General features: G+C 52.3%; 1 protein-coding gene across 1 annotated transcript in view; it reads right to left on the reverse strand.

Annotated features, from left to right (window-relative positions):
* Positions 1 to 8,376, reverse strand: part of LOC138804466 (testican-1-like) — a 346,831-nt gene extending 338,455 nt beyond the window's left edge. Inside the window, exons 1-2 of the mRNA XM_069988735.1 lie at positions 8,305 to 8,376; positions 7,238 to 7,417 (exon numbers count right to left, since the gene is read on the reverse strand). Coding sequence (XP_069844836.1) covers positions 7,238 to 7,417 — 180 coding nt within the window. The 5' untranslated portion in view covers positions 8,305 to 8,376. The remainder of the gene's footprint in view (positions 1 to 7,237; positions 7,418 to 8,304) is intronic.
* Positions 8,377 to 25,450: the final 17,074 nt, after the last annotated feature.

Consider the following 25,450-nt stretch of genomic DNA (forward strand, 5'->3'; position numbering starts at 1 on the left):
GCCCCCCCCACCCCCACCGGCTTGGTTCCCGGCGCTCCATGTGTGCTGATTGCGTGGGACACCTGAGGCGGGTTCTGCCTCTCCCAGCCCACAGAATCTGTGTCAACAGCCACTTGCTGACCACAAAACCCATCCTGGGAACATGGCGCCACCATAGGGTGTCGGTCACAGAGCACACGGGACAAACCCAACCACGACTGCCAAGAGCGGTGTGAAATGTCCCTCTGTCCTGCCCTGGGCGTGCGCGCCACGAGGGAGAGTCCACCTTCAAACATCAAGTAGAACCATCTCCAGAAAGACAGCATCTTCTCTCCAAGTTCACCTGGACACTACGATGCTGCTTCTCAAAGACCCCCCAGGCTGTGAACCCGCCTTCCCTCCTCCCCAGGAGAAATGATTCTGCTCAGGTTGCCCTGGGGACGGACGCAGGGCGCGCACAGCCCGCCTGCCCGTGGCCCTGGAGTCCAGACCCAGACACACAGCCCACCCCGGAGTCCAGACCCAGACGCACAGCCCGCCTGCCCGTGGCCCCGGGGTCCAGACCCAGATGCACAGCCCGCCTGCCCGTGGCCCCGGGGTCCAGACCCAGACGCACAGCCCGCCCCACCCGTGGCCCTGGGGTCTCCACAGGAGCCTCCCTCTCAGCCATGATCCCTGAGATTGGAAGCCTGGTTTTCCATGTTTAGCCTCTAAACATGCTGAACCTCCACTGGAGTCTCCCAAGGGTTTTGACCATTTCACACCTCCCAAAATGTGTGTTCCACCCAAGCTGGGGGGGGGGGGGGAGGGCTTTCGCAGCACAGAAAACGAGAGCTTGCTCCTCCAGGGTCTCTGAGGGCAAGCCATACATAGAAATACATCCAGGGCCTCCCCCTGGGAGCTGACCCCCAGCTTTGACTTGCCAGGGCCTCCCCTCCCCGTGCCCAAGTGCCCCTGTCTCGGTGGATTCCTTCTCCACTACACCTGTGCGGTCATCATTCATTCGTTGCTGACGCTAGACTGTAAGCCCCAGGCCCGCATGAGCCTCACCTGGCTCCTGCCCTGCCCCCTCTATGCTGGGCAAAGCCCTGGGGCTGTCAGCCCTGGGAGACTCTCTTCCCGCCAGCATGGCACCCCCCACCCCCACCCTGCGTCTCCACGGGCCATGGTGAGTTACAGGCCCTGCGGATTGTCTTTAATGAGCCCGGACTGAAGAGAGTTGGGTCTCTGGGCCAGAAGGAGCAGTGGGGATCCTGTTTGTATTTTCTAGTTGGTTCTACAGCACTCTGGGATTGGGGACTGCTGGATGCTAACAAGAAACATCTCTAGGCCAGGCAATTTGCTGGGTGACATACAGAGGGCAGACCGGAAAACAAACCCAGGTTTAGTGTGAGGCCTAAAACTTCCCCCATCAAAGCCTGCCGGCACTCTGCCCATTTGGGGCCTCACTGCCCCCTTTCCCAGGGGCTGGCCAAGGGGTGCGCCGGGCGGGCCAATCAAGCCCACAAAACCCTCCTGACCACTGTGTGTGTGTGATAGAACTCAGGGTTCTGCCGAGTCCCGGTGGCTCACGCCTGTCATCCCAGCTACTCAGGAGGCTGAGATCTGAGGATTGTGGTTCAAAGCCAGCCCAGGCAGGAAAAAGTCCATGAAACTCTGATCTCCAATGAACCACCAAAAAAAAAGAAGAAAAAGGCAGAAGTGGGGCTGTGGCTCAAGTGGTAGACTGCTAGCCTTGAACAATGAAAAAAGGAGCTCAGGGACAGCTTCTAGTCCCTGAGTTCAAGCCCTAAGCCTGGCACAAAACAAAGAACAAAATACCTCAGGCTCTTGCTATTCAAGGAGGGGCAGGGCACAGATGCACAGTCACAGCGGCTGGAGTTCAGACGAATGAAAGGAACAGCCTCTGCCCCTCTGTCCCCTCCCTAAAACCATGGAACCCCCTGGGGCAACCCTGCGTAACACTTGACCAAAACGACAGACCCAAGCCTCGATTCTGGAAGTTTCTTGGCACGGTGGAGGCACAGAACTCAGAGGTGGAACTCTCAGTCACCATGAGCTGCTGCCCAGAACAAACCTGAGATCAAAACCAACATGGGGGTCGGGGGCGTGGCGAGAAGCAAAGCCCAAAGCAGTGGGGGACAGGAGAGATCCCGACAGGCACATCAAAGCCCAGGCCTGCCCCCCACACCCCTGCCTCACATAAAGCCACGCCCATCAATGAGACTTTCCACCCCATCCAAGCCGGCTGGGGCAGGGTCTCTGCGCTCAGCAGGGAGAGGGCTGTAACTTCCCCCTGAGGCCTGAGCGGGCTCAGAGAGGGCAAGCGACCCCAGGCTGCTCCCACTTGGCTTCGCACGATTTGGGGTGAGGGTGGCAAAGTGGTGAGCAGTTGAGCCAAACATCTGCACAAGCGCCAGCCTGCGGGAAGGCTCAGGGTTTGTCTGTCCCTGTCCGGCCATCCATGGAGGCCAGGATGGACAGGTGGCCTATCTCACACGGCCCTCCGCAGCCCCGCGTGCAGGCATGGGGGGGGAGGGGCAGGGTTGTTCCACTCACCCCCCTGGCCCTGGCTTCTTCGTTAGCCGTGTATAAAGTGATGGCCAGCACTGGTGGCCCACACCTGTCATCCTAGCTGCTCAGGAGGCTGAGATCAGAGGATCGCAGTTCAAAGCCAGCACACATAGAAAAGTCCATGAGACTCTCATCTCCAAGGAGCCACCAGAAAACCGGACATGGCGCTGTGGCTCAAGTGGTAGAGCACGCGCCTTGAGCTGGAGAGCTGAGGGACAGCACGCAGGTACCGAGTTCAAGACCCACAACTTGGTTAAAAGATGTTTTTAAATAAAAAATTACTTGTAACCTTGGGAAATTGCTTGTTGGTAATTATCTTGTGTGTACGTGTGCACGTGTAATACGTCAGAAATCACATAGTATTATAAAATAGGTAATGACTTAAAAATTACTTTGTATCCTCAAGCAAGATGAAACAGTGGTACTAACGATTAGATCCAAGCTCCTGTGAAAGACTCTCACAGACCCAATTATCCGACTGGGCAGAGCTATTTCTCAGCTTTGAAAAGTAGCTTCTGCAGCCTCGGAGCGGGGACCCGGAAGATCAACCAGAGCCGAGAGTTCTACCACTTCCGCCAGGCCAGAGCTGGCTTTTTCTCAGACTGAAGAAGCCAAGAATGCTCTTAATTCACACCGTCTGTGTGAATTAATGATTTCTATCGGCCGTCATCTGGCCCAGGGGAGGAAAGATGGTTTCTCATTCCAAACAGTCCAGATCACAGACTGATTCTTGTCTTCCTGAATCTGTTGGATCAGAATGATTTTCTGCTACTTCCCCTCGAGCTCCTGTGGTGACAGAAGCCAGGCCCCACCTCTCATTACCAGCCCCCCAAAACCAGCCAGCCTTGGCCCACAGAGATGTTCCAGAAGGAAGAAGTCCAGAACAAGGGCAGGTCCTTGTAATCTTTCATCACGATTACAAACCCCAGGTCACCGGGGAGTAAGAGAAATGCCAGCCAAAGCAACACTTCTGATTTTGCCAGATTCCTAAAGGTAATTATCCTGGAATTAAATGTCAGGGCGATTTTCATGCGTGCAAAAAAAAGAAAGAAAGAAAAAAGAAAATGCCATATTTACTGTAAGCAACAATATTACTCTAATCTAGCCAGGCGCTGGTGGCTCACACCTGTGATCCGAGCAATTCAGGAGGCTGAGTGATGAGCAGGCAGGTTCAAAGCCAGCCTGGGCAGGACAAAAAAAGTCTCCTAGGACTCTTTTTATCTCCACGTATACAGCAAAAAGCCAGAAAGGGAGGTGTGGCTCAAAGTGGTAGAGCACCAGCCTTGAGGGAAGAGCAGGAGGCTGGGAGTTCAAGCACAAAAAAGAAAATGCATTACTCTCATCCAGCCAGATGCTCCTTATTAGAAGATTGAGGCCTGGTATCAGGTACACACCTGTTGTTTACTTGTGTCCCACACAGCTGTGTGAGAGCTAAGGTTCTTTGCCAGCCACCCTGGACAGGAAGCGGGGAATAGCCCTTGTGTGACCGCGAAGCGGACTCTCACTTTGACTGGCTCCAGCATTGTCATTCCAGCCAACAGACTCAAGCAGCCCCAGGAAATGGGGGGTGGGGAGAGAGGCGGTGTTATGAATACATTTCTTTCCTAGGATGGTGTACATGTTACGTGAAATAATATACATATGTATATATATTCTTCAACAATGCCTGACACACTAAGTGGTCCACAAATGTTGGTTATTTCTGCAATCTCATAATCGTGTGTGTGTGTGTGTGTGTGTGTGTGTGTGTGTGTGTGTCTGTCTGTCTGTCTGTCTGTCTGTCTGTCTGTCTGTCTGTCTGTCTGTCTGTCTGTCTGTCTGTCTTGAACTAAGGCCTGGACACTGTCCTTAAGCTTTTTTTACTCAAAGATGGAGCAATACCACTTGAACCACACCTCTACTTCTGGGTTTTGATGGTTCACTGTAGATAAGTGTCTACTGGATTTGCTGGCTTTGAACCATGATCCTCAGGAAAAGAAATGTATTTTTTAAACATATATACACACATACACACACACACAGACACACACACATACACAGGATAAGAAAGGAATGTGTGATATAAAATAATGGCACACAAGAAGTTACAATACAGGAGAGATTGTATTAATCTTGTTCGCCTGTAGATTCCAGTGCTTAGACGGTTCTGTTTATTAGAATGAATGAATATGAAGACCTAGCCCAGGAAATTCCTGTTATAGTGAGAGTAAGGAGAAGTCAGAATCACTGAGATGGTCTGCCTTGACTTCTCCACCTCAAACCAGCCAGATGTGAAATTAGTTACACTAGGGAACACGGCATTCACCTCCTATCCCCCCCTCCCGCTTCATATTGTATTTACGCCTCATTTCTGGCCAAACAACCAGTCTTTATCAAAGAACAAGGATCAGCCTAGCAGACTCCAAATGCCTCTAGGAACAATCATCCACAAGTTGGTATTTTTCTCCGGCATCTGTAACCCCAGGAGAGAGGCCACGGGGCCATTCTGAAGGCGTTACTTCCGGAAAGCAGACCGTGAGCAATGAGATACATTTTAAAGTGGAAAGTCGAGTCTGCCAGACAGTCACCAGCAAGAACACAGCCATGCCCGACGGCCCAGCCTCCTCTCCAGCTCACACTGGGCCCTCATAAGGAGCAGAGCCCTGGGCTCTTCATTTTCCCAAGATTGAAAAAAAAAACAAAAAAAAAAGATCACTGTCTAAATCTCTCTTGTCCAACCAAGTAACAAGAATGATGAGAAGTTCTTTTCCAAAGTGAGTTTCCAAAAGTGACAACACATTCCAGCCTCACGGTCATCTTAGGACACAGCCTTTCAAAGCTTATCAGAGACTTGGGGGGGGGGGGGCGAGGAACAATAGTGAAGAAGCTGCAGCTTTGTCTTCTTTGAGCAAAGCCTGGCTCTGAGAAAATGTTCAGGCTAGCCGGGCACCGGCGCCCCCCACCTGTCACCCCAGCTACTCAGGAGGCTGAGATCTGAGGATCATGGTACAAAGCCAGCCCGGGCAGGAAAGTCCGGGAGACTCTTCCCTCCAAAGAACCACCAGAAAACCGGAAGTGGCGCTGTGGCTCAAGCGGTAGAGCACTCGCCTTGAGCTGAAGAGCTGAGGGACAGCGCCCAGGCCCCGAGTTCAAGCCCCACAACTGACAAAAACAAGATGCGTGGCTCTGTCCTCTTTCATAAAAGAAAACCAGGAAGAGGTTAATGGCATTAAGCGACATCTGAGCCACTGTGGGGGAAGGCGCCAATGAAGCAGAGAAAATGGTGGGTGATGGACGAGGCCTGAAGTTTTGTGGGAACACTTGTCAATCTGTTACTGGCAGGCTGGATCCAATTATCATTTTTCCAATCAACAAGTATTACCTTGACACCTAAAGCAATTCAGAAAAAAGAAAGAAATGCAACTGAACCTTTTCTCATCTGGGGAAGGGTAAAGCCTTCATCACTTTTTTTTTCTTTCTTCTTTTGTCTTCATGCTTTCCAAGATCCTACGAATTGCCTGGCCTATCTGTTTAAAATACAGACCCCAGGAAGTGGCGCTGTGGCTCAAGTGGTAGAGCGCTGCCTTGAGCTGAAGAGCTGAGGGACAGCACCCAGGCCCAGAGTTCAAGCCCCACGACCGACCAAAATAACTAAATGAAATAAAATACAGACCCCCAGAAACATGGAATCCACTCCACCCCCCCCAAAAAAAAAACATTAACCCAAAGCCAGTACCATCCATCCAGAATAAATAAAGATCAGGTGTTTGTTTATATGTGAAGCTAAATGAGATATTGGGATCACGTGATACACAGAGAACACAACCACACTGTGAGCCAGCCTGAACGGGTGAGAGAGCACCCCACAACTCAACTGATCAGCAGCCACACATGCTCCCCTTCCCACAACTCCTTGCAAGAGCCAAAGCAAAACTCCCTCAGCCCCAGGTGACTCTCTGAACACACACTCCCTGGTTCAGGCAAAGGTGTGGGGTTCTTCAGATCGCAGCCGAGCCAGGCACTGGGGGGCAGGGGGGGGCTCATGCCTGTCACCCTAGCTACTGGGGAGGCTGAGATCTGAGGATCGAGGTTCAAAGCCAGCCAGGGTGGGAAAAAGGCTGTTTTATCTACAATGAACCACAAAAAAGCCACAAGTAGCAGAGACATAGCGACATCCTGGAGTGAAATAATGGAGGGAGAGAACTAAGCCTTGAGTTCAAGCCCCAGTACCAGCAGACAGACAGATATGTTATATAAATGCATATTAATATATGTTATTCATTTAGCCCCTCAACCCCCCCCAAAAAAAGCCGCATTTGCCCCTGACAAGCTGTTTTTCTTTGCCGTGGACAGCTTGTTGTTGTTGTTACAGGATTTAAACAGTCAGAGATGGCAATTCATGATGCCAAGTGTCCTAGAGGACCAGCTGTGTCCGGGAAGGGCCGGGCCGGGCCTGTCCGGGTGGGGAGTGTGGGGAGGTGCTGGCGGCCTCTCCCAGGGTGCAGGGGGGGCTGCGGCCTGCTGGGAGCGGGGTACCAGGTGCCACCCCCCACCGCCCCTGGGGCGGGCCAGGGGCTGGAGGCACAGGTGCGTCCATCCGGGGCTCCAGGTGTGTCCCTTCCAGTACGGCAGCCACCCCCCCCGTCCCCGCTGCCCCAGGCCTCCTCCTTGGCCTGGGCCCCCCCGACCCCCGACCCCTACTCACGTCTCGGAAGCGGTTCCAGTACCGGCCCCCGTCGTACTGGGCGGCGGGGCCCAGCCACGGGTCGCTGTCCAGGAAGTTGCCGCGGTGGAGGCCGGCGGCGCCCGGGGCCGGCGCGTCGGGACGGCGGCTCTGCACCTGCAGCACGCACCAGGCCGCGGCCAGCACCGCCAGGGCCGGCATCTGCGGGGGGGAGGGGGGAGGGTGCGGGGGGGGAGGGGGGAGGGGCCGAGGTGAGCCGACCGACCCCAGAGAGGAAACCCTGACCCCCCCATCCCGCCATTGCCTCCCCCCCCCGCAGGCTTGGAGCGTGACCTCTGACCCCCGACCCCGCCACAGGAGGACTCCAGACTCGACGTGCGACCCTCGACCCGGCCGCAGGGAGACCCCAGACACGGGGCGCGCGACCTTCGACCTCCGACCCCGTGGCAGGAGGACCCCAGACTCGGGTCGCGACCCCCGACCCCGCCGCAGGGACCGCAGACTCGGGGCGCGACCCCCGACCCCCGACCCCGCCTCAGGGGACCCCAGGCCCGGGCGCAACCCCCGACCCCGCCGCGGGACCCCAGACTCGGGGCGCGACCCCCGACCCCTGACCCCGCCTCAGGGGACCCCGGGCGCGACCCCCGACCCCACCGCGGGACCCCGGGCCTGGGCGCGACCCCCGACCCCCGACCCCGCCTCAGGGGACCCCGGGCCCGGGCGCGACCCCCGACCCCCGACCCCACCGCGGGACCCCGGGCCCGGGCGCGACCCCCGACCCCGCCTCAGGGGACCCCGGGCCCGGGCGCGACCCCCTACCCCACCGCGGGACCCCGGGCCGGGCGCGACCCCCGACCCCCGACCCCGCCTCAGGGGACCCCGGGCCCGGGCGCGACCCCCGACCCCCGACCCCGCCGCGGGACCCCGGGCCCGGCCCCGCCCGCCCCGCTCCCCGCCGTCGGCGGACCCGGCTCCGGGCAGCACCGGGCCGAGGCGGGGGTCCCGGCCCGGCCGCCGCCGCCGCCGCCCGCGGGGCCCGGATGCGGGGCCGGGGCCCCGCCAAGTTGGGCGCGGGCTGGGGCGCGTACCTTGCGGGCCCGCCGGGTCCCCGCGTCCGAGTCGCGGTCGCCGGAGGGAGAGCTGCCGGCCGCGGTGCCCGCTCCCCGCGCTCCCCGCGCTCCCGCCGCTCCGCGCGCCGCAGCGCTCTGGCCCCGGCTCCGGCTCCGGCTCCGCTCGGCTCGGCGCCGGCGCGGCGGCGGCGCGGGCGGGGCGGCGCACAGCCGGGGCCTCGCGCGCCCTCTGGCGGCCGTGCGCAGGCGCTGTCGGGGGCGCCGCGCGCAGCCCGGGGAGCGGAGGGGGAGGGTCTCGCGCGCCCCCTGGCGGCCGTGCGCACGCACAGCTCCCCCCCCCCCAGGAGCCCCAGGAGATTGAGGCCTGAGGATCACGGTTCAAAGCCAACCCCGGGGGGGGGGGGGGGGGGCGGGGGGCGAAAGGAAAAAAAAAAATCTGTGAGACTCTGATCTCCAAGGAACCAGGCCTGGAGCTGTGGCTCATATAATATAATATATATAATATGATATAATATAATATAATGATATAATATAATATAATATAATATAATATAATATAATATAATATAATTAATATATATGCAAGTCAAATAATGAAGGCAGTGGTGTGGAGGGAGGAGAATACACCTGGTGCCAGCCCCCCAGCTTGCTAAACTAACAGGCCTTACAACCCATATGCACTTTCAACAAGTCCCCTTAGTGCTGTTACCAGACAGCGCAAAATTGAGTGAATTTCTGCACCCGCTGAGCCAGGTCCTGCACCAAAGGGCATGCCTGTCCTCCATGCTACTCCCTCCGGCCGCCTCCGTCTATGCCCTGGGACCGTTTCCTTGCTGTCTCCCCATCCTTGTCCCCACACTGATCCTAAGGAGATCCTTGAGTGTGGGCATCCGGGAGGAAGTCTGCTTCTGTCATCACCTCTTGAGAAGGAAGCAAAATCAGAGCAACTTGGTCACACACAAGTTCAGAGCACCTGGTGAGGCTCTCCTGGCGAAGACCTGGCCCCGTGGCTGCAGCCACAGGGAAGGCAAGCGTCCAGCCTCCTGGCCACCTCTGTGGCTGCCTCCGTCCCCTCCTTCTTCCCCTTCCCCTGACCCACAGGACCGGCTGGCCTTGGGCACGGACCCCCGTGGAGACAGGGTCCTGCCCACACTGAGCTCACTTGGGCCTGGACTAGTGCCCGCCCCAACTCAAGCTTCTGCTTACTGACAGAGAAGAGATTCTCACGGAGTCCATGGGTTGAGCCAGGATTCCTGCCCTGGGAAATCCTCAAGCTCTCTGCTCTGAAGTCACTCATTTCCTGTGTCTCTTCCCCATGGACAGGAGCTCCATGAGCACCCAGAATGTTCCCATGTGGGGTGGCCTCCAAAGCCGAAGGCCCAGACTCCAAGGACGTAGAGCAAGAGACAGCTGATGAATGAGAGACTCCCACTTCCCAGCCAGCAGGCCAGCAAGCGCAGGTACGCTCAATCAGACCTCGTGTTGTGGTCCTCCGCTTTGTTTCCTGTATGGCTAGGTTAAGTTGGATCACGACGTTCTTAAAATCATCAACCGAGGAAGTGGCACTGTGGCTCAAGTAGTAGAGCGCTCGCCTTGAGCAGAAGAGCTGAGGGACAGCGCCCAGGCCCTGAGTTCAAGCCCTAAGACCAACAAAAACAAAACAAATCATCAACCGTCTCAGGCCCCTGGAGGTGACTTGGGGCATACTGAGAGCGTTCTGGGAAGCAAAGGGAAGGGAAGGAGAGCTGGCCCTTTGAGTTTATTTGACATGGAAACATCTTAGGTGTCACATCCTGGGTGGGCCTCCAAGAGAGAAAGGCCCAGGGATGATGGAGAACAATACATTCTTGATGTGTGGAGAAACCCACTCAAGGGGCCCCATTTCTCTGCCCAGTTGGACCAAAAAAGCACCCCAAAGAGTCCCCCCTGGGATTTGCTGCCCAGTTAGCTCCTCATCAGCCTATTCTGTCAGCCTAGCTCATTTCCTCTCGGCCACCACACTCAGGTCTGAGTAGTTTCTGTGGCCCGTGGGTCACCTGCCCTCCTAGCTCTCCTGCCCACACAGGGAGCTGCTCTACGCCCCGTCATAAATATGCTCTCCAAGAACCACTGGAGTCACAAGGACTTCTGCAGAAGGGCATGCCATCAGCCACAAACGTGGCAAGCAAGCACAAGGAGCAGACAAGACCGCACCCCTATTTATCCCTAGCACCGCAGGCCCCGCCCCTTGGCTCCGACTGGCTGAGCTCAGGTTCAGTCTGCTTGCTATTGGCTAGTCTGAATAGGGTGAACCTTGTTCACATCAGATGATCTTTTGAAGTGCGATGAAGAGTTCAGGAGTGATCTCAACATAGACCGGCAGCCTCCAGCTATTTCTTGAACTATCTGGGGGCTTGTGGCGACTCCATCTCGGAAAGAAACCAGTTTAAGATAAAACCTTGCATCTCACAGAGCTTTTCTTATCCCTGACCACATCTTCTTTTCCTTAACAAGAAGAGCCAAGCTGCCTGGGCCAAAATAGGAACTTGGAAGCAATGCACTTTGATGGAAAGGACAGTTGTTTGTCTCACAACCCTCTGCCATCACCTGAGCCGTTTCCTTTCCTGTCCTGAGAGGAGAGGGTCCAGGGTATAATCCTGGACCTATAATCCAAGGACACTGGCCTCAGATCCCCCAAATTTTATCTCAGCCTGATGGACACATCATCAACACGCGTCTTGCAATTTGCAGAATGAACAGATGGGTCAAACCGATTCCATGACCCTGCATGCGTCCTGAAGTTTGAAAACCTTCGAGCTGCTTTGAGCACGTGGTTTTTCTCCTTCGGTCTCTGGATCGGAGCCCATTCTGGAGGAGGGTGGGGGTGACCCGTTCCCTCCAGCTTAATCAGAGGGCATTCGTTCTTGGCCACACGCCAACCTTACCAGGGCAGGCAGAAAGGGCAGCCAGGGGAGGCAGGGGGAGGGGGGAGATGAGGGGTGATGGAGCCAAAAAATAACACTAATAAGGGGACACAACCTTGAAGTGGGGTGAAGAGGCTAGAAGCTGGACCCCTGCCATTCTCTCAGCCAGACTCCAAGGGAGAAATGTCAGATTGATTCTGCCCAGGACCGAGATCAATACCAGAGCCTCCGAGCTGTATTTCTGCTCCGCATCGGCTCATGCGCGGCGATAATAACTCCTTGTTTTACCGTGGTTCTTACGTCCAAGGAGGCCCGCATGCTTTATTTCCAGTTTAATGCATGCTCCAGCACGGGCTGCCGGCTGGACGGAAGCAGATGTAACTCTTGCCATTTTATGCTGAGGAAGGAGGAGGAGGAGGCCCAGGAAAGTCGAGATAAATGGCGAAGGTCACAGAAAGAGAAGATGGCCTGGCAGTGGAAAGTTCTAGAAGGACTTCAGAATGGAATGAGAGCTCCCCCAGTGGGTTCCTTCATTCTTAGCGCCGTCATCATCGTTAGCTATGCGCTGTCTCTCCTGCTCCGAACTCACTGTGTCCAACGTGGTGCATGGGAACTGCACCCCCAATCGAGCCTGCTCCCCTCCCTGTACCCCAAACCCCGCTGACCCTCTGACCTTCCCCTTCCTTTCAGTCACACACACACCGGCCAAGTCCACCTTAGCCCTGCTCCCTTCCTCCCCTCTTCCCCACATCTGTGCCCCTCTCCGCCCCCTCCTACCTGCCTCCATCCCCCCCCAGCTCTTACCTTCACTCCCCAGAACCCCCGTCCAGGGTCTCCATCTCTCCCCCTGTGGAACGCGATCTCCACACAGAACCAACTCACGGGGTCCCCTCCACATGGAAATGGGAGCCCTGCTCTCTATGTCCATACCCTCAGGATGAAGGCCAGAAGTCCCTCACTTGGTCCCTCCAGACCCTTCTGTCCCCCCAGCTCGTCTCCCTGATGCCCAGATCCTCCATCCCCACCCCTGCCCCACAGGCTCTTTCCATGGGCTCCCTGAGGCCTGGACACCCTCCTCCCCACTGTCCGGAGGGAGGGTCCCTGTCCAGCCCCCCACGGTGCCCCCTACCCCAAACCACAGACTTACTCCAACTCCTCAACAAAGAGTTCTCCATCACCACTGAAGGATGGCTTTGAGTCCATCTCCCACCAGATGCTCACGGGCACGAAGCCAGGGTGGGTCTCAGCAGCTACCCAGGGTTCAAGAGAGCTGCCCAGCACCCAGCTGGCTCACGCCCGTCATCCCAGCTACTCTCAGGGCTGAGAGCTGAGGGTGGCGGCTGGACGCCAACCCTGGGCAGGAACGTCTGTGAGACTCTGTCTTATCCCCAGCCAACTACCAAAAAGTCGGAAGTGGAGCTGCAGCTCAAGTGGTAGAGCACTAGCCTTGAGTGAAAAAGCTCAGGGACGGTGCCCAGGTCCTGAGTTCAAGTCCACACACACACACACACACACACACACACACACACACACACACACATCTCCTGTACAGTAGCCTTACAACCAATACTATCCGAATGAGTGGATCCTCAAAACTCAGCACGTGTGCCCTCGCTTCCAGGGGTTTCTGGAAGCTTTCACCCCAAATATCCTCAGGTGAAAGGTTGGAAACAACGCAGGATGGCATGACCCTTGCACTCCCAGCATGCTCTGCTTCTGGAGAGCATCCTGGCCCCAGAAGGAGGAGGGAGGAGGGAGCCCACAGATGCATTTCTCATCCCCACAGGAAACAGCTCGCCCAGCAAGGCCTGGAACTTTCATGAACACCTCGGTTTCATCTGTTGATGACGTGTTGGGTACAGCAGGCCCATTGCCTCTCTCCATCCCCTCCCCCGGCCCTCCCCTGCCCTTCCCCTCTGTGCCTCCATGCTGAATGGAGCCATGCTGAATGGCCGATCTAGCTCGGGAGGAAATGAATCATACCTCCGAGGGAAATCGCAGTAACAGCCACACCAGGACAGCGCACTGGGTGCCTGTGTCGTGATCCAGGAGACACAGAATCAAGACCTATTTGTCCTGTGACCCACTGATCTCGACTTAATTCACTCCCCTCTGGGCTGATCCCCTATGGGCCAGCACCGGCCTCCTCGCGATCCACACCACGGTCTTTCCCGTGGCTACCCATGGCTACCCAGACTGACAGGAACGCTTCTCCCTCTTCAAGACCGCAGGGCGCTGTATTGAATTACCCAGACATGGGGTCCAAAGAACCTCCATACTGCTTTCCACAACCTCTCACATCGCCAGCCACAGCCGCCAAGGGTTTGGCTTTCCCCCGTGCAAGCGTCAGCCTACCCGACACTTGTTATGTTTTCAGCCCATTGCTACTCAGCCGCCCAGACGCGCATGGGGGGGGGGGTGACAGGGCTCTGTGTCCAGGTCCCTCAATGGCTAGTCCCAGCGCATCTCTCCACGTACCCATCGGCCACTTGTACGACTTCCTTGGAGAAATCTCTCCATGCATCTTCAGCATGTATGTTTTTGTGGGTCTTTTTTCAATAGAGTGAAAGATCGTCCGCAATTGGGCTGCAGGCCTTCCTGAGATATTTTCGGAAGGAAGTCATTAACTTAAGATGAAAGTGGGAGGCAGGAGAATCAACCCATTACTCTGTCTCTCAGGCTTTGAGAGGCCTGAGTTCAAATCCCGGCGAGAGACCCTCAGATTCATTGGCAATCCCCCCTGAGCCAATCTGCTTGTGGGAGAAATGGGGGTGACGATGGAATGGGTTCCTTCTAGGTCCACCTACCTGAGGCGTCCATCATCCCTGAGATCACCAGCGCCAGCTTTCCTTCCGCATTTTCTGCAGGATGGCCTAGAAGCATGATTTCTCTCCCTCCCTCCCCCATTTTCCATCTCCCAAGTAGCTAGGGTGGTGATGGGTACCAGTGCCCAGCGCCCAGAGAGATTTTCCTTCAGGTCAAAGAGTGAGCAAGAATCCGCCTGCCTACACAGACACTCACGTGTAATTTCCAGAAACGAAGAACGAAGAGAGACACGCAGGCAATTTGCAAGTTAAATTTGTGGTCGTGGAACTCATCACAGGAAGGGAAAATGGAATTATCCATCCAGGGAGAATTGCACGGGAGACAGCAGGGGTCCCCGGAAATTCTCCCAACACCGTCCATGGGGGAGCAGGGGGAGAAGCACTAAACCCAAGAATTGAGCATCTGCCTAACAAAGGAATATTACACAGGGAATTAAATTGATGGCTATAAAATCCATGAAGCAACATGGAGAAACATAGGGTAAAAAAAATATTTTTTTTTCTAAACATCAAGTTAGGAAGTTGGTGGTAGAGAGTGATTTCGGCAGGGGGAGGAAGAGGGAGAGGACACCAATGACCTGACTAAATGGCGACGATCATCCACACAAAGCCACCGGGAATTCTGAGAAGAGAGACCAGTAACAAGTACCGGATGGATGTGAGGTGAGCATTTACAAGAAGCCCCAAGCCCGGCTTCCTCCCTGCTTCCTCTCTGTCCCCATCTGCCATGAGACTGGAAGAGTGGCCGCCGTTGGAGAGAGAGACACCAGGCCTGGGTTTGGGTAATTCTGTGTTTTCCTGGGTGGCCCTGGGATTTCGTTTCTGGAACGTGCATTGTCGGGGGTGGAGGATGAGGTCAAGGGGAGGGAAGCCCATGGAGAGAGGTGAAAGGTGGACCAATGCAGCCATATTGGATGAACACCTGCGGAGATGGATCGGGGAGAATCAGGGGGAGGGGTGGTGGGGTTGGGAACGATGGGGGGCAATGATGGAAGGGGTGAGGATGTATCACACTGTCCTCACACACAGACATGTTGGATGGAAACCCCTTGATACAGCCAAAGATACTCTTTTCATCTAAAATATAATATAAGTAAAACAAAATGGAGAATAATAAAGATAAGAGGAGAGGGCCACGATGCCCATACCCCGGCATTCCACGCCGATTCCCCTTGCGTCTACACTCGAAGGGTCCACATAGTTTGAGTCCGTGGCAAAGAACAATCCAATGAATTATGAGAGAGGGAAAAAAAAACCTGTCAGTGGGAAAATAAGAGGAAGGCCTGAAGAGTCAACTGACCCAAAAAACATGAAAGGCCCAGCTGTAAATGAGGTACCTACATGCCTGGCAGTGAAAACAAGCGCATTTCAAGTTAGAGGTCCTCTAACCAAAGTTGCGGGAACGTCTCTGGCTGACAAAGGCACAGATGAGCTACTCTCCTGAACCGTTTGGGGCTCAAGCACCTGACCTTCACACGAAGAGCCACAGAATGTGCACAAACTTCCACTTTGCACTTTCCCCCAGAGGAATTTAAAAACAAAAAGGACAACGGAGAATTTTTTTTTATCAGCAACGAATATTCTTCTCTGAACTATTTATTATGGTAATCAGAATAATAACCTGGAAGTTATCTAAATGTCTAGAAACAGTGGATAGGGCCTGACAACGTTTGATTACAGAATAGAACATTATACCACCATTAAAAGTGGTATCACGAGGGAATACTGAGCAGTTGTGATCTATCTACCAGGACTCCGGCGGAAGCAGCTCACTGAGGGTAGGCACTAAAGAGAGCAAAGGAAAACAGGAGATGGGTAGATGGGAAGAAAGCCAAGCGAGCCTGGTCGCCATGGATACCAGCATTAGTCTGATCCCTGGAGAACTCTGGACCACAGAGTTGGTACAACTCATTGGTCTCCCTTGAGAAGCTGATGTTGTGTCTTGTCATGGCATTGGATGTTGACTGCCAGGCTGGAGGCGAGTATAACCATCCCAGAATATCTCTGCCAAGGACAAGACTGTCAATACAAGGTCACAGCTCATACCCACTTGCTTGTGACGTTAAATTCACTCCAATCCTGTGGCACACCAACTCCAAGACTCCAGTGGATGGAGTACCTTGGAAACTTAAGTAACAGGAGTGTGAGTTTGTGGTTGCTATATCTGAGATCGAGGGAAAACTAAAGATGGGATTCGGGTGAAACTCAAGTACTGTTTCTATTTTCATTTATAGTGATGAATCGGTATTTCTTGCGTTTAGCATATGGTTATATATGATTTTAAACAAATGACATCAGATATTGTGAAAGAACTCTCCAGACTGTTTTGAAAATCTTCTATAAATGTAAAATTAGCTCAAAGTGAAAGTTTAAAAAGAAAAAAAAAAAAGCCAGGCACTGAAATCCTATCTACTCAGGAGGCTGAGATCCAAAGATCATGGTTTGAAGCCAGCCCAGGCAGGAAAGTCTATGAGACTCTTATATCCAATGAACCACCCAAAAAGTCCAAAATGGAACTGTGGCTCAAGTGGTATGACACCGGCCTTGACTAAAAAAAAAAGTAAGGGACAGCACCCAGGACCAACACACACACACACACACACACACACACACACACACACACACACACACACACACACACACACACACACACACACACACACACACACACACACACACACACACACACACCCCAAATCCAAGTAAAAACAACCAACCTATAACTCGCATCTGTAAAATGAACAAAAGGGGGGAAAAAATCACGTAGCCCCTCAAATAATACAAACTCATACAAGCCCAAGCAAGACAAATAACCCAAGAAGGCAAATTTTTAAAAAAAAATCGTGTCCAGTCTTTAAACCAAACAGAAACTGTATTTAGAGTCTCCGCATGCTGTGTTTCTTCTATTAGCATGGATAATTGGAAATTGACTGTGTTTAGAAATATGCCCAGCTCCTCTGTCCGGGTATGACACAAGATAAATTCTCAGGGCAATGGCCTATGATATTGGATCCATTAGTAATTAAGTTAATGTCCCCTCTTGTGTGCGTACAGGTGTCCTTCCGGTGGAACAAATCCGTGACTGCATTCAAATGCAATCGCCTTGTTCATTTTCTCTGTTTGTGGCGAGCACAGAGGTTGTAGGGAAATTAGAAAAGGGGATGCTTTATAATTATATTCCTGCAAAGGAGGTTAGCGCTGCTATTCAACACCAGCCTTTCAAGGGCCATGTTTCATTCTGCACACAAGACAACGTCCAGGTAAATAAACACGGGGCTGTGCGGACAAAGGCGGGGAGACCTGTGACTTTTGTCTGCCCAGGATTCTCGGTGGTTATTTTTTCTCTGCTTTTTTTTGGTCTTGCATTAACTAGTGGAGCCATCTCCTGCCCCCCATTCCCACCGCCCCCACCCCGACCCCATGGCTTCCAGAAAATAAGGCGCAAAAACCTCTCAGTCCCCACCTTCTGTTTCTGCATCTGTGACTTCCATCCAACTTAGATCCAAATCATTTGGGGAGAAAAAAAAATTTTTTTTTTTCTAGAAAGTTCCACAGGGTATTCATTGAACAATACGAGATGCACCGACGTGTAGGAGATGGGACTTGTTTTAGGAGGATGTACCTAGGTGAATGCATTTTTTTTTTAACACAACAAACTCTGGGTGTGTGGGTTTTGATATCACCAGGGCCTGGCACCTCAAAGAGGGACTGGAAGAGGCTCAGTTCTAGAACTTTCCTTGGACTTTCAGGGGAAGATTGGGTCTGTTTTCTCTGGTGATAGGGAACCATGCAGGCTGGGGCAGCACTACTATGCACAATCCCCCTCCTTCCTCTTCCCCTTCCTCCTTCCTCTTCCTCCTTCCTCTTCCCCCTCCTTCCTCTTCCTCCCCTCCTCTTCCCCTTCCTCCTTCCTCTTCCTCCCCTCCTCTTCCCCTTCCTCCTTCCTCTTCCTCCCCTCCTCTTCCCCTTCCTCCTTCCTCTTCCTCCCCTCCTCTCCCCCTTCCTCCTTCCTCTTCCTCCCCTCCTCTCCCCCTTCCTCCTTCCTCTTCCTCCCCTCCTCTTCCCCTTCCTCCTTCCTCTTCCTCCCCTCCTCTCCCCCTTCCTCCTTCCTCTTCCTCCCCTCCTCTCCCCCTTCCTCCTTCCTCTTCCTCCCCTCCTCTTCCCCTTCCTCCTTCCTCTTCCTCCCCTCCTCTCCCCCTTCCTCCTTCCTCTTCCTCCCCTCCTCTTCCCCTTCCTTCTTCTTCCTCCCCTCCTCTTCCCCTCCCTCCTTCCTCTTCCTCCCCTCCTCTTCCCCTCCCTCCTTCCTCTTCCTCCCCTCCTCTTCCCCTCCCTCCTTCCTCTTCCTCCCCTCCTCTTCCCCTCCCTCCTTCCTCTTCCTCCCCTCCTCTTCCCCTTCCTTCTTCTTCTTCCTCCCCTCCTCTTCCCCTTCCTCCTTCTTCTTCCTCCCCTCCTCTTCCCCTTCCTTCTTCTTCTTCCTCCCCTCCTCTTCCCCTTCCTTCTTCTTCTTCCTCCCCTCCTCTTCCTCTTCCTCTTCCCAGCTCTGAGTACTGTCAGCTCCACCTCTCTGTAGCATTATACAGTGCTTGACCTTTATTATAAACAATTACAAATCAAGATTTCAAGGCCCCCCCCCAAACATTGGGCTTGTTTGCTTTTGGCCCTTCCTGGGGCTTGAACTCAGAGCCTGGGCACTGTCCCTGGGCTTCCTTGCGATCAAGGCTAGTGTTCTACCTCTTGAGCCACAGCGTCGCTTCGGGCTTTTTTTGAGTAGTTTGTGGGAATTAAGAGTCTCACAGGGATTTTTCTGCCCAGGCTGGCTTCAAACCTCAGATCCTCAGATCTCAGCCTCCTGAGTAGCTGGGGTGACAGAGGTGAGCCACCAGCACCCAGCTCCAAACAAAAATTTTTATTTACAATCTTATTACTCAGAGCTGTCTCTACAGTCACTCTCTCTGTTATACAATGATAAACAATCTGATCTTCGTAATGTGAACTTTCATCCTCTCCTTCAGACGGAAAAGGAGAGGTGGAGGAGGAAGGGGAGGGAAGGGGAAGGAAGTGTGGCTCAGTGGTCGAGCACCTGCCAAGCAAGCACAGACCCCAGAGCTGCCAGAAAGAATTACAGACAGAACTGCCAGGTAACCCAGCCATTCCATTCATGTCTGGGAATACAGCCACGGGAACAAAATATGGGGACTCAAACTGGTATCCGTCCATCCACATTCACGGCAGTGTTATTATTCACAATGAGTGAAGGGCAGAGATGAATATGTAAATAACATGTACTAGGTACCTAGACGAGAAGATGACTCACCTTAAAAAGGCAGGAGCCCCATGAGCCTTGAAGACACTATTCACGGTGACAGAGTTACTAGGAGCAGAGGGTAACGGAAGAGAGACTGAGGAGTTACTATTGCAAGGATTCAGAGTTTCCAGCTGGAAAGAAGAATGCAGGATGAAATGAAGACATTTAGTGAGATCAGAGCATGCACTTAAAATGTTTAAAACAGCAAACCTAAGCCGGGTGCCGGTGGCTCACGCCTGTCATCCTGTCTACTCAGGAGGCTGAGATCTGAGGATCGCAGTTCAAACCAGCCTGGGCAGGAAAAATCCATGAGACTCTTCTTCCCAATAAACCACTAGAAAACCGGAAGTGGCGCTGTGGCTCAAGCAGTAGAACACTCACCTTGAACTGAAGAGCTGAGGGCCAGAGTTCAAGACCCACGATGGATGACGATAATAGTAATAATAATAATAAAAAAATCTGCTGTCACCAGCCCATTGGGTTCTCAAAAGTGAAGTTCCTGAGACTAAGAAGATGCTCTGGGTGGCAGAGAGGTGGGGGTCTCCACACAGGTGGCCAATTACCCCCCCCCCAAACCCGCAATCAGGGGTGTCTGAGGAGGGGCTACTCGGCTTCTGACCCACAAGGCCCCAAAGAGAGCCCACAATGGAGCGTTCTGGGGGGCAGGGGTAGCAGGCACATGGCTGTTGGAAAAGCGCACCGCACATTCGATTTCAGCTGTTGCAGCTGAGCAGGGCAGACATCAGAAAACACAGGCTGTGAGGTGAACAATCTCCACTGGGGAAAGAGAAGAAGTAAGAGTTCATATCCAAAGATGACACAACGGCAGACTTGACATGCCTTACTTGGTGTGTGGGGTGTGTGTGTGTGTGTGTGTGTGTGTGTGTGTGTGTGTGTGTGTGTGTGTGTGTGTGTGTGTGTGTGTGTGTGTGTGTGTGTGTGTGTGTGTGCGTGCACGCGCGCACGCGCATGCACACATCTACATACACGCATGTGCGCGTATGTAATATGCCAGTTTAGGGACTTGAAGTCAGGGCTTCATGCTCTGCCTTAGCTTCTTCACTCAAGGCTGGTGCTCTACCACTTGAGCCACAACTCTATTTCCAACTCTACTTCTTTTTTGCTGGTCCTCAGGCTTGAACTCAGGGCCTGGGCACTGTCCCTGAGCTTCTTTTGCTCAAGGCTAGTACTCTACCGCTTGAGCCACAGTGCCACTTCTGGCTTTTTCTGAGTAATTAATTGGAGGTAAGAGCCTCACAGACTTTGCTGCCTGGGATGGTTTTGAACGGAGATCCTCAGATCTCAGCCTCCTGAGTAGCTAAGATGACAGGCGTGAGCCACCAGCACCTGCTACTTCCGGTTTTGTTCTGGTTCGGGGCTTCTTCTGATGGTCAACTGGGGATAAGAAGGTCACCGATTTGTCTGTCTAGGCTGGCTTTGAACCTCCATCCTTGACCTCAGCCTGATGATTCACCAAGATGACAGGCCTGAGCCACCAACCACCACCTGGTATGACATCATTTGGAGGAGGAGAACAAAAAAAAGCACAAAATGTTATCTGTTTTTCATTTTTCATTTGCACTCATCGCCTCCGAACTGATAGCTCCACAGGTCGGTGTCAAGTCTCCAAGGATTAGGGTGGTCATGACAGGCCGTTACCTGTGTGGGTTCAAGAACCAGGTGGGATGTGGGGGTCTCCGGAGAGGGCGGGGACCGCACATGGGTCAGGACAACCTCAGCCAAGACCCAGCATGCTTTGCGACTCTCCCCCAGAAAGAAAACCACTTCCCACTGGACCACCACAAAGAAAGGCTGGACTTCTCTCAAGGGGTAGCCCGTATCTCATGGAACCATGCCAGGGCAGATTCTAAATGTAAGATGTTCTGAAGTGTATACAAGATCTCTCAGGCCATTGCATCCATTCATAGATGGCTCCATCCATCCCAAAGTACTTTCAGGGCCTGGGCACTGACTGAACCTGATCTCCTTTTGCTCAAGCCGAGTACTTTACCACTTCTGGCTTTTCTGGTGGTTCATTAGATAAGAGTCTCACAGATTTCCCTGCCTTGGCTTCCTTCGAACCACCATCCTCAGCCCCCTGAGTAGCTAGGATGACAGGCGTGAGCCATTTGGCCCAACATTTTCATTCTTTAACGGTGAAGAAAACAAACAGGTCCCGCTAGAGAGAAAGAGAGCACACTTCTTTGTCCTCTGAACTTGCTGATTATGGTCATTGAGGAAAAAAAAGAAAAGAGAAGAAAAAGACTCCCTTGAGACTCTTCTTACTTTTGAGAATTGTTTGCCCTCTCTCCTCATCCTTTACATAGATACCCCTGGGGGGGGAAAGTCTACAGTTTACAAGAAGAGAGCGGGAGATGTCAGCCTGCCGTATCTCCCGGCCACGCCAGAACTTGAGCAACATGGAGCGATCTGCTCACGCAGTTGAGAGTGAACTTCTAGAAGGAAGGAAAGCAGGGAGCTCTTGATATTTGCGGGCTTGGACCAAAAGAAAGAAAGAAATATGTTAAGAAAAACAACTCTGGAAGTTACCTATTGGCAGGGTTTTTTTTTTTCCTGATGGCAAAATTCGATTAAAAGGAATATCCATCAGGTCATTCTTCAAAACAGAGCTGGACTTCAGGAAATGAGAGTTTGTGTTCAAGTGGGCACCACAATCTCCTAAGAAATTGTCTTTGCTATTTCTCTACTCTGGACTCTGGAAGATAATGATGTATTTAATGTTTCTCATGATTGTTGCTAGGCAAATTATTCCCGGGGAATAATTGGGGGAGGGAGGACAAGAGCTACAGGATTTGGAAAGAAAGAAACTGGAGGCCAACTCAGGAGACTTGGGTCCCCACGTCTGGGCCATACCCCCACCCAATTGAGATTCTTCCAGTGGAGTTCAGCTAAAAGGGATGAAGTAATCCTAATTATTCAGGAGGCTGAGATCTGAGGATTGTGATTCAAAACCAACCCTGGCAGGAAAAGTCTATGAGACTCTTATTTCTAATCAACTACCAAAAAAAAAAAAAAAAAAGATGGAAGTGGAGCTGTGGCTCAAGAGGTAGAGGGCTAGCCTTGAACACCAAAACTCAGGGACCTCACCCATGCCCTGAGTTCAAGCTCCAGAACTGGCACAAAAATAATAAATCAATATAACATAATGAATAAATTAAAAAGGGATAGACAGCCCGAGTCCATCCTTTACAGGGAGTGTTCATGTGGAAACAGGTACTTTCCAAAGGAGCAAAACTCCCTGGTATGTGACAAAAGTTAGGATGGACTAAAGCAGTTGAGAGGCCCAGTGAGAGGAAAGATCACCCTGCCTTCCAAGCCAACTTTATTCTATGTCAAGATGATGAGAAATATAAGCCGGGCGCCAGTGGCTCACGCCTGTCCTCCTAGCTACTCAGGAGGCTGAGATCAGAGGATCGTGGTTCAAAGCCAGCCCAGGAAAGGAAAGTCCATGAGACTCTTATCTCCAATGGACCACCAGAAAACTGGAAGTGGTGCTGTGGCTCAAGTGGTAGAGCGCTCGCCTTGAGCTGAAGAGCTGAGGGACAGCGCCCAGGCCCAGAGTTCAAGCCCCACAACAGAGAGAGAGAGAGAGAGAGAGAGAGAGAATAAGAAATACATACATATATATATATAGAGAGAGAGATTCAGCAAGAAAATCCAGGCTTTATCCCTTAGCGAAGGAACTTCATTTGTGTAAGTCCCGGAAATGCCTTGCTTTATGAGAACATCAGAATGATCAGAAAATCAAATAAGGAAAATCAGATCCCAGGAACTTCAAGTATTTACTCAAACCGTTAATCTTTGAGTCTGCTAGAGAGGGTGTTACCGGAGCGGGGGAGAGATAAGATTAATATCTCAATCAGTCAGCTGCAAAGCAAATTGATCCTGTCCAATCGGTTGAAGGCCTGAATGGAACATAGTAATCATGATAATACTTCCATAAGACAGAACTCTCTTCCTGCCCGACCACTGAGCTGGGACATTGGCCTTTGCTGTGGGACGTCTCAAGCCTGCTTCTGACTTATGGAGGGTCACGGGCGCCCCCTTTCACACCGGATGTCATGCATTCTGACCTGCCTGGGTCTCCAGGTGCAGGTCTGAGGACTTGTCGGCTTCCACAATCATGAGAGCCAGCAACTTGCACTAAATCTCTTTAGAAACACACACACACACACACACACACACACACACACACACACACACACACACACACACGTGCACACTGCTGCACACAATTGGCTCTGCTTCTCAGGAGTTCCCTGGTTTGGGAGTAGAGAGCTGTCCAACGCCGGGCATGCTGTGACTCTCAGCCCTGAGAACGCTAAGAGAATCCATTCACATGGTGTTAAGCAACCCAGTTTGAGATGATGCACTGTGGTAGTCAAATAACAACAACAACAACAATAACAATAATAATAAAAGGAAAAAAACACCCTTAGGAATCTGATCCCTTCTTCGTGGATGTACAGAAACCTGAACAAACAAGTAAGGGCCTGTCCCCCCCCCCGGGCCCCTCCAGCCTCTCCCCTGCAGGCTTTGGCAGACAGACATCTGGCGCGTGGATGCCAGGACCGCCCCTTACCTCCCTGGTTGCTGGTGCAGTGCCACCTTCTCAGTGAGCTCTACCCAGCCAGCCTGCTTGAATTACCAAACCCCAAGGCCTGCACCCCTGCTCTACTTTGTATTTTTCCACTACGCTTATCATCGCTCTACATATTATATAATTTCCATATTGATCATATTTAGCATGTACTATCTCCTCCCAAAGGCCCTTAGACTCCCAGAAGACAGGGGTTCTGGGCTTGTCTGTGCCACGCTATATCGCAAATGCCTCCAATAGAGCCGGGCACAGAGACAGTAGCCAATTACCTGCTGTGAATGAAATGAATAAATGAGCAGATGAATGAGTGCAGGAAAGAGGCTTTTCTAAGAACACAGAAAACAGCCGGGTTAAAATTCATATGCAAAGCCGTCTGACTGCAAGACCCGTAGCATTCCCAGGCTGCGTTTTCTTCCCTAGATTTTCCTTAAAATTCCACGCTTGAAACATTGCCACTGGATATCCGGGTGGGTGAAAACTCTCCTCGAAGGGGACCCCTGATTAGTAACTCTGGCTGTTCTGGTTATAAATGTGCTTGGAAATAGCACCAGGCAAACTGACATTAGCCACAGAGGAGCTAGGCCTCAGAGAGAGGAGAGCAGGGACAAAACACACCTGTCATCAGCGAACAAGCCCACGAGCAATTCCAGCAACGCCGCAGGCAGAGAATCCAATCGCAAAAGCTGACAAGGGCCAAAGGCTACTAAAACCAAGACTCCAAAGCTTCAACGGCCTGTACATCAAGCTCACCAAGACTGTAATTCAGCCCGTGACTCACGCCTGTAATCCTAGATGCTCAGGAGGCTGAGGAGCTGAAGGGCAAAAACCCAAGAGACTTTTATCTCCAATTAAAAAGCCAGAGAGTGGAGTGTGTGCCAGCCTTGAGCGGAAAAAGCTAAAGGACAGAACCCAGGCCCTGAGTTCAAGCCCCAGGACTGGCACACACACACACACACACACACACACACACACACACACACACACACACACACACACACACACACTATATATATATATATATATATATATGTAAATGAGCTAGATTCAGAGGCTCACCTCTGCAATCCTAGCTACTCAGGAGGCTGAGATCTGAGGATCATCGTTCAAAGCCAGCCCCAGCAGAAAAGCCCGTGAGACTCTTCTCTCCAATAAACCACTTCAAAAAAGCCCCAAGTGGCACTATGGCTCAAGCAGTAGAGTGTAGCTTTGAGCAAAGGAAGTTCAGGGAACCCAAGACTGGCAAAAAATTAATTAAATAATATATAAGTATTATATAAGTATTATACTTAAATATACAGTATATAAATACATATTATTTATATACTATATATGTGTTGTTTATTATATATTATATAATAGATACAGATATATTTATATACATATATATACATGTATATATATGAATATATATAAATAATAAATAGGAACTTGATCCAGTTTAAAGACAGGCTAGGTTTTTCAGAATTTGGGAATTTGTGCTTCTCTTTCTTTCTTTCTTTCTTTCTTTCTT

Source organism: Dipodomys merriami, unplaced genomic scaffold, assembly GCF_024711535.1.
Source record: "Dipodomys merriami isolate MVZ:Mamm:240054 unplaced genomic scaffold, mDipMer1.0.p SCAF_366, whole genome shotgun sequence".
Taxonomy (NCBI): domain Eukaryota; kingdom Metazoa; phylum Chordata; class Mammalia; order Rodentia; family Heteromyidae; genus Dipodomys; species Dipodomys merriami.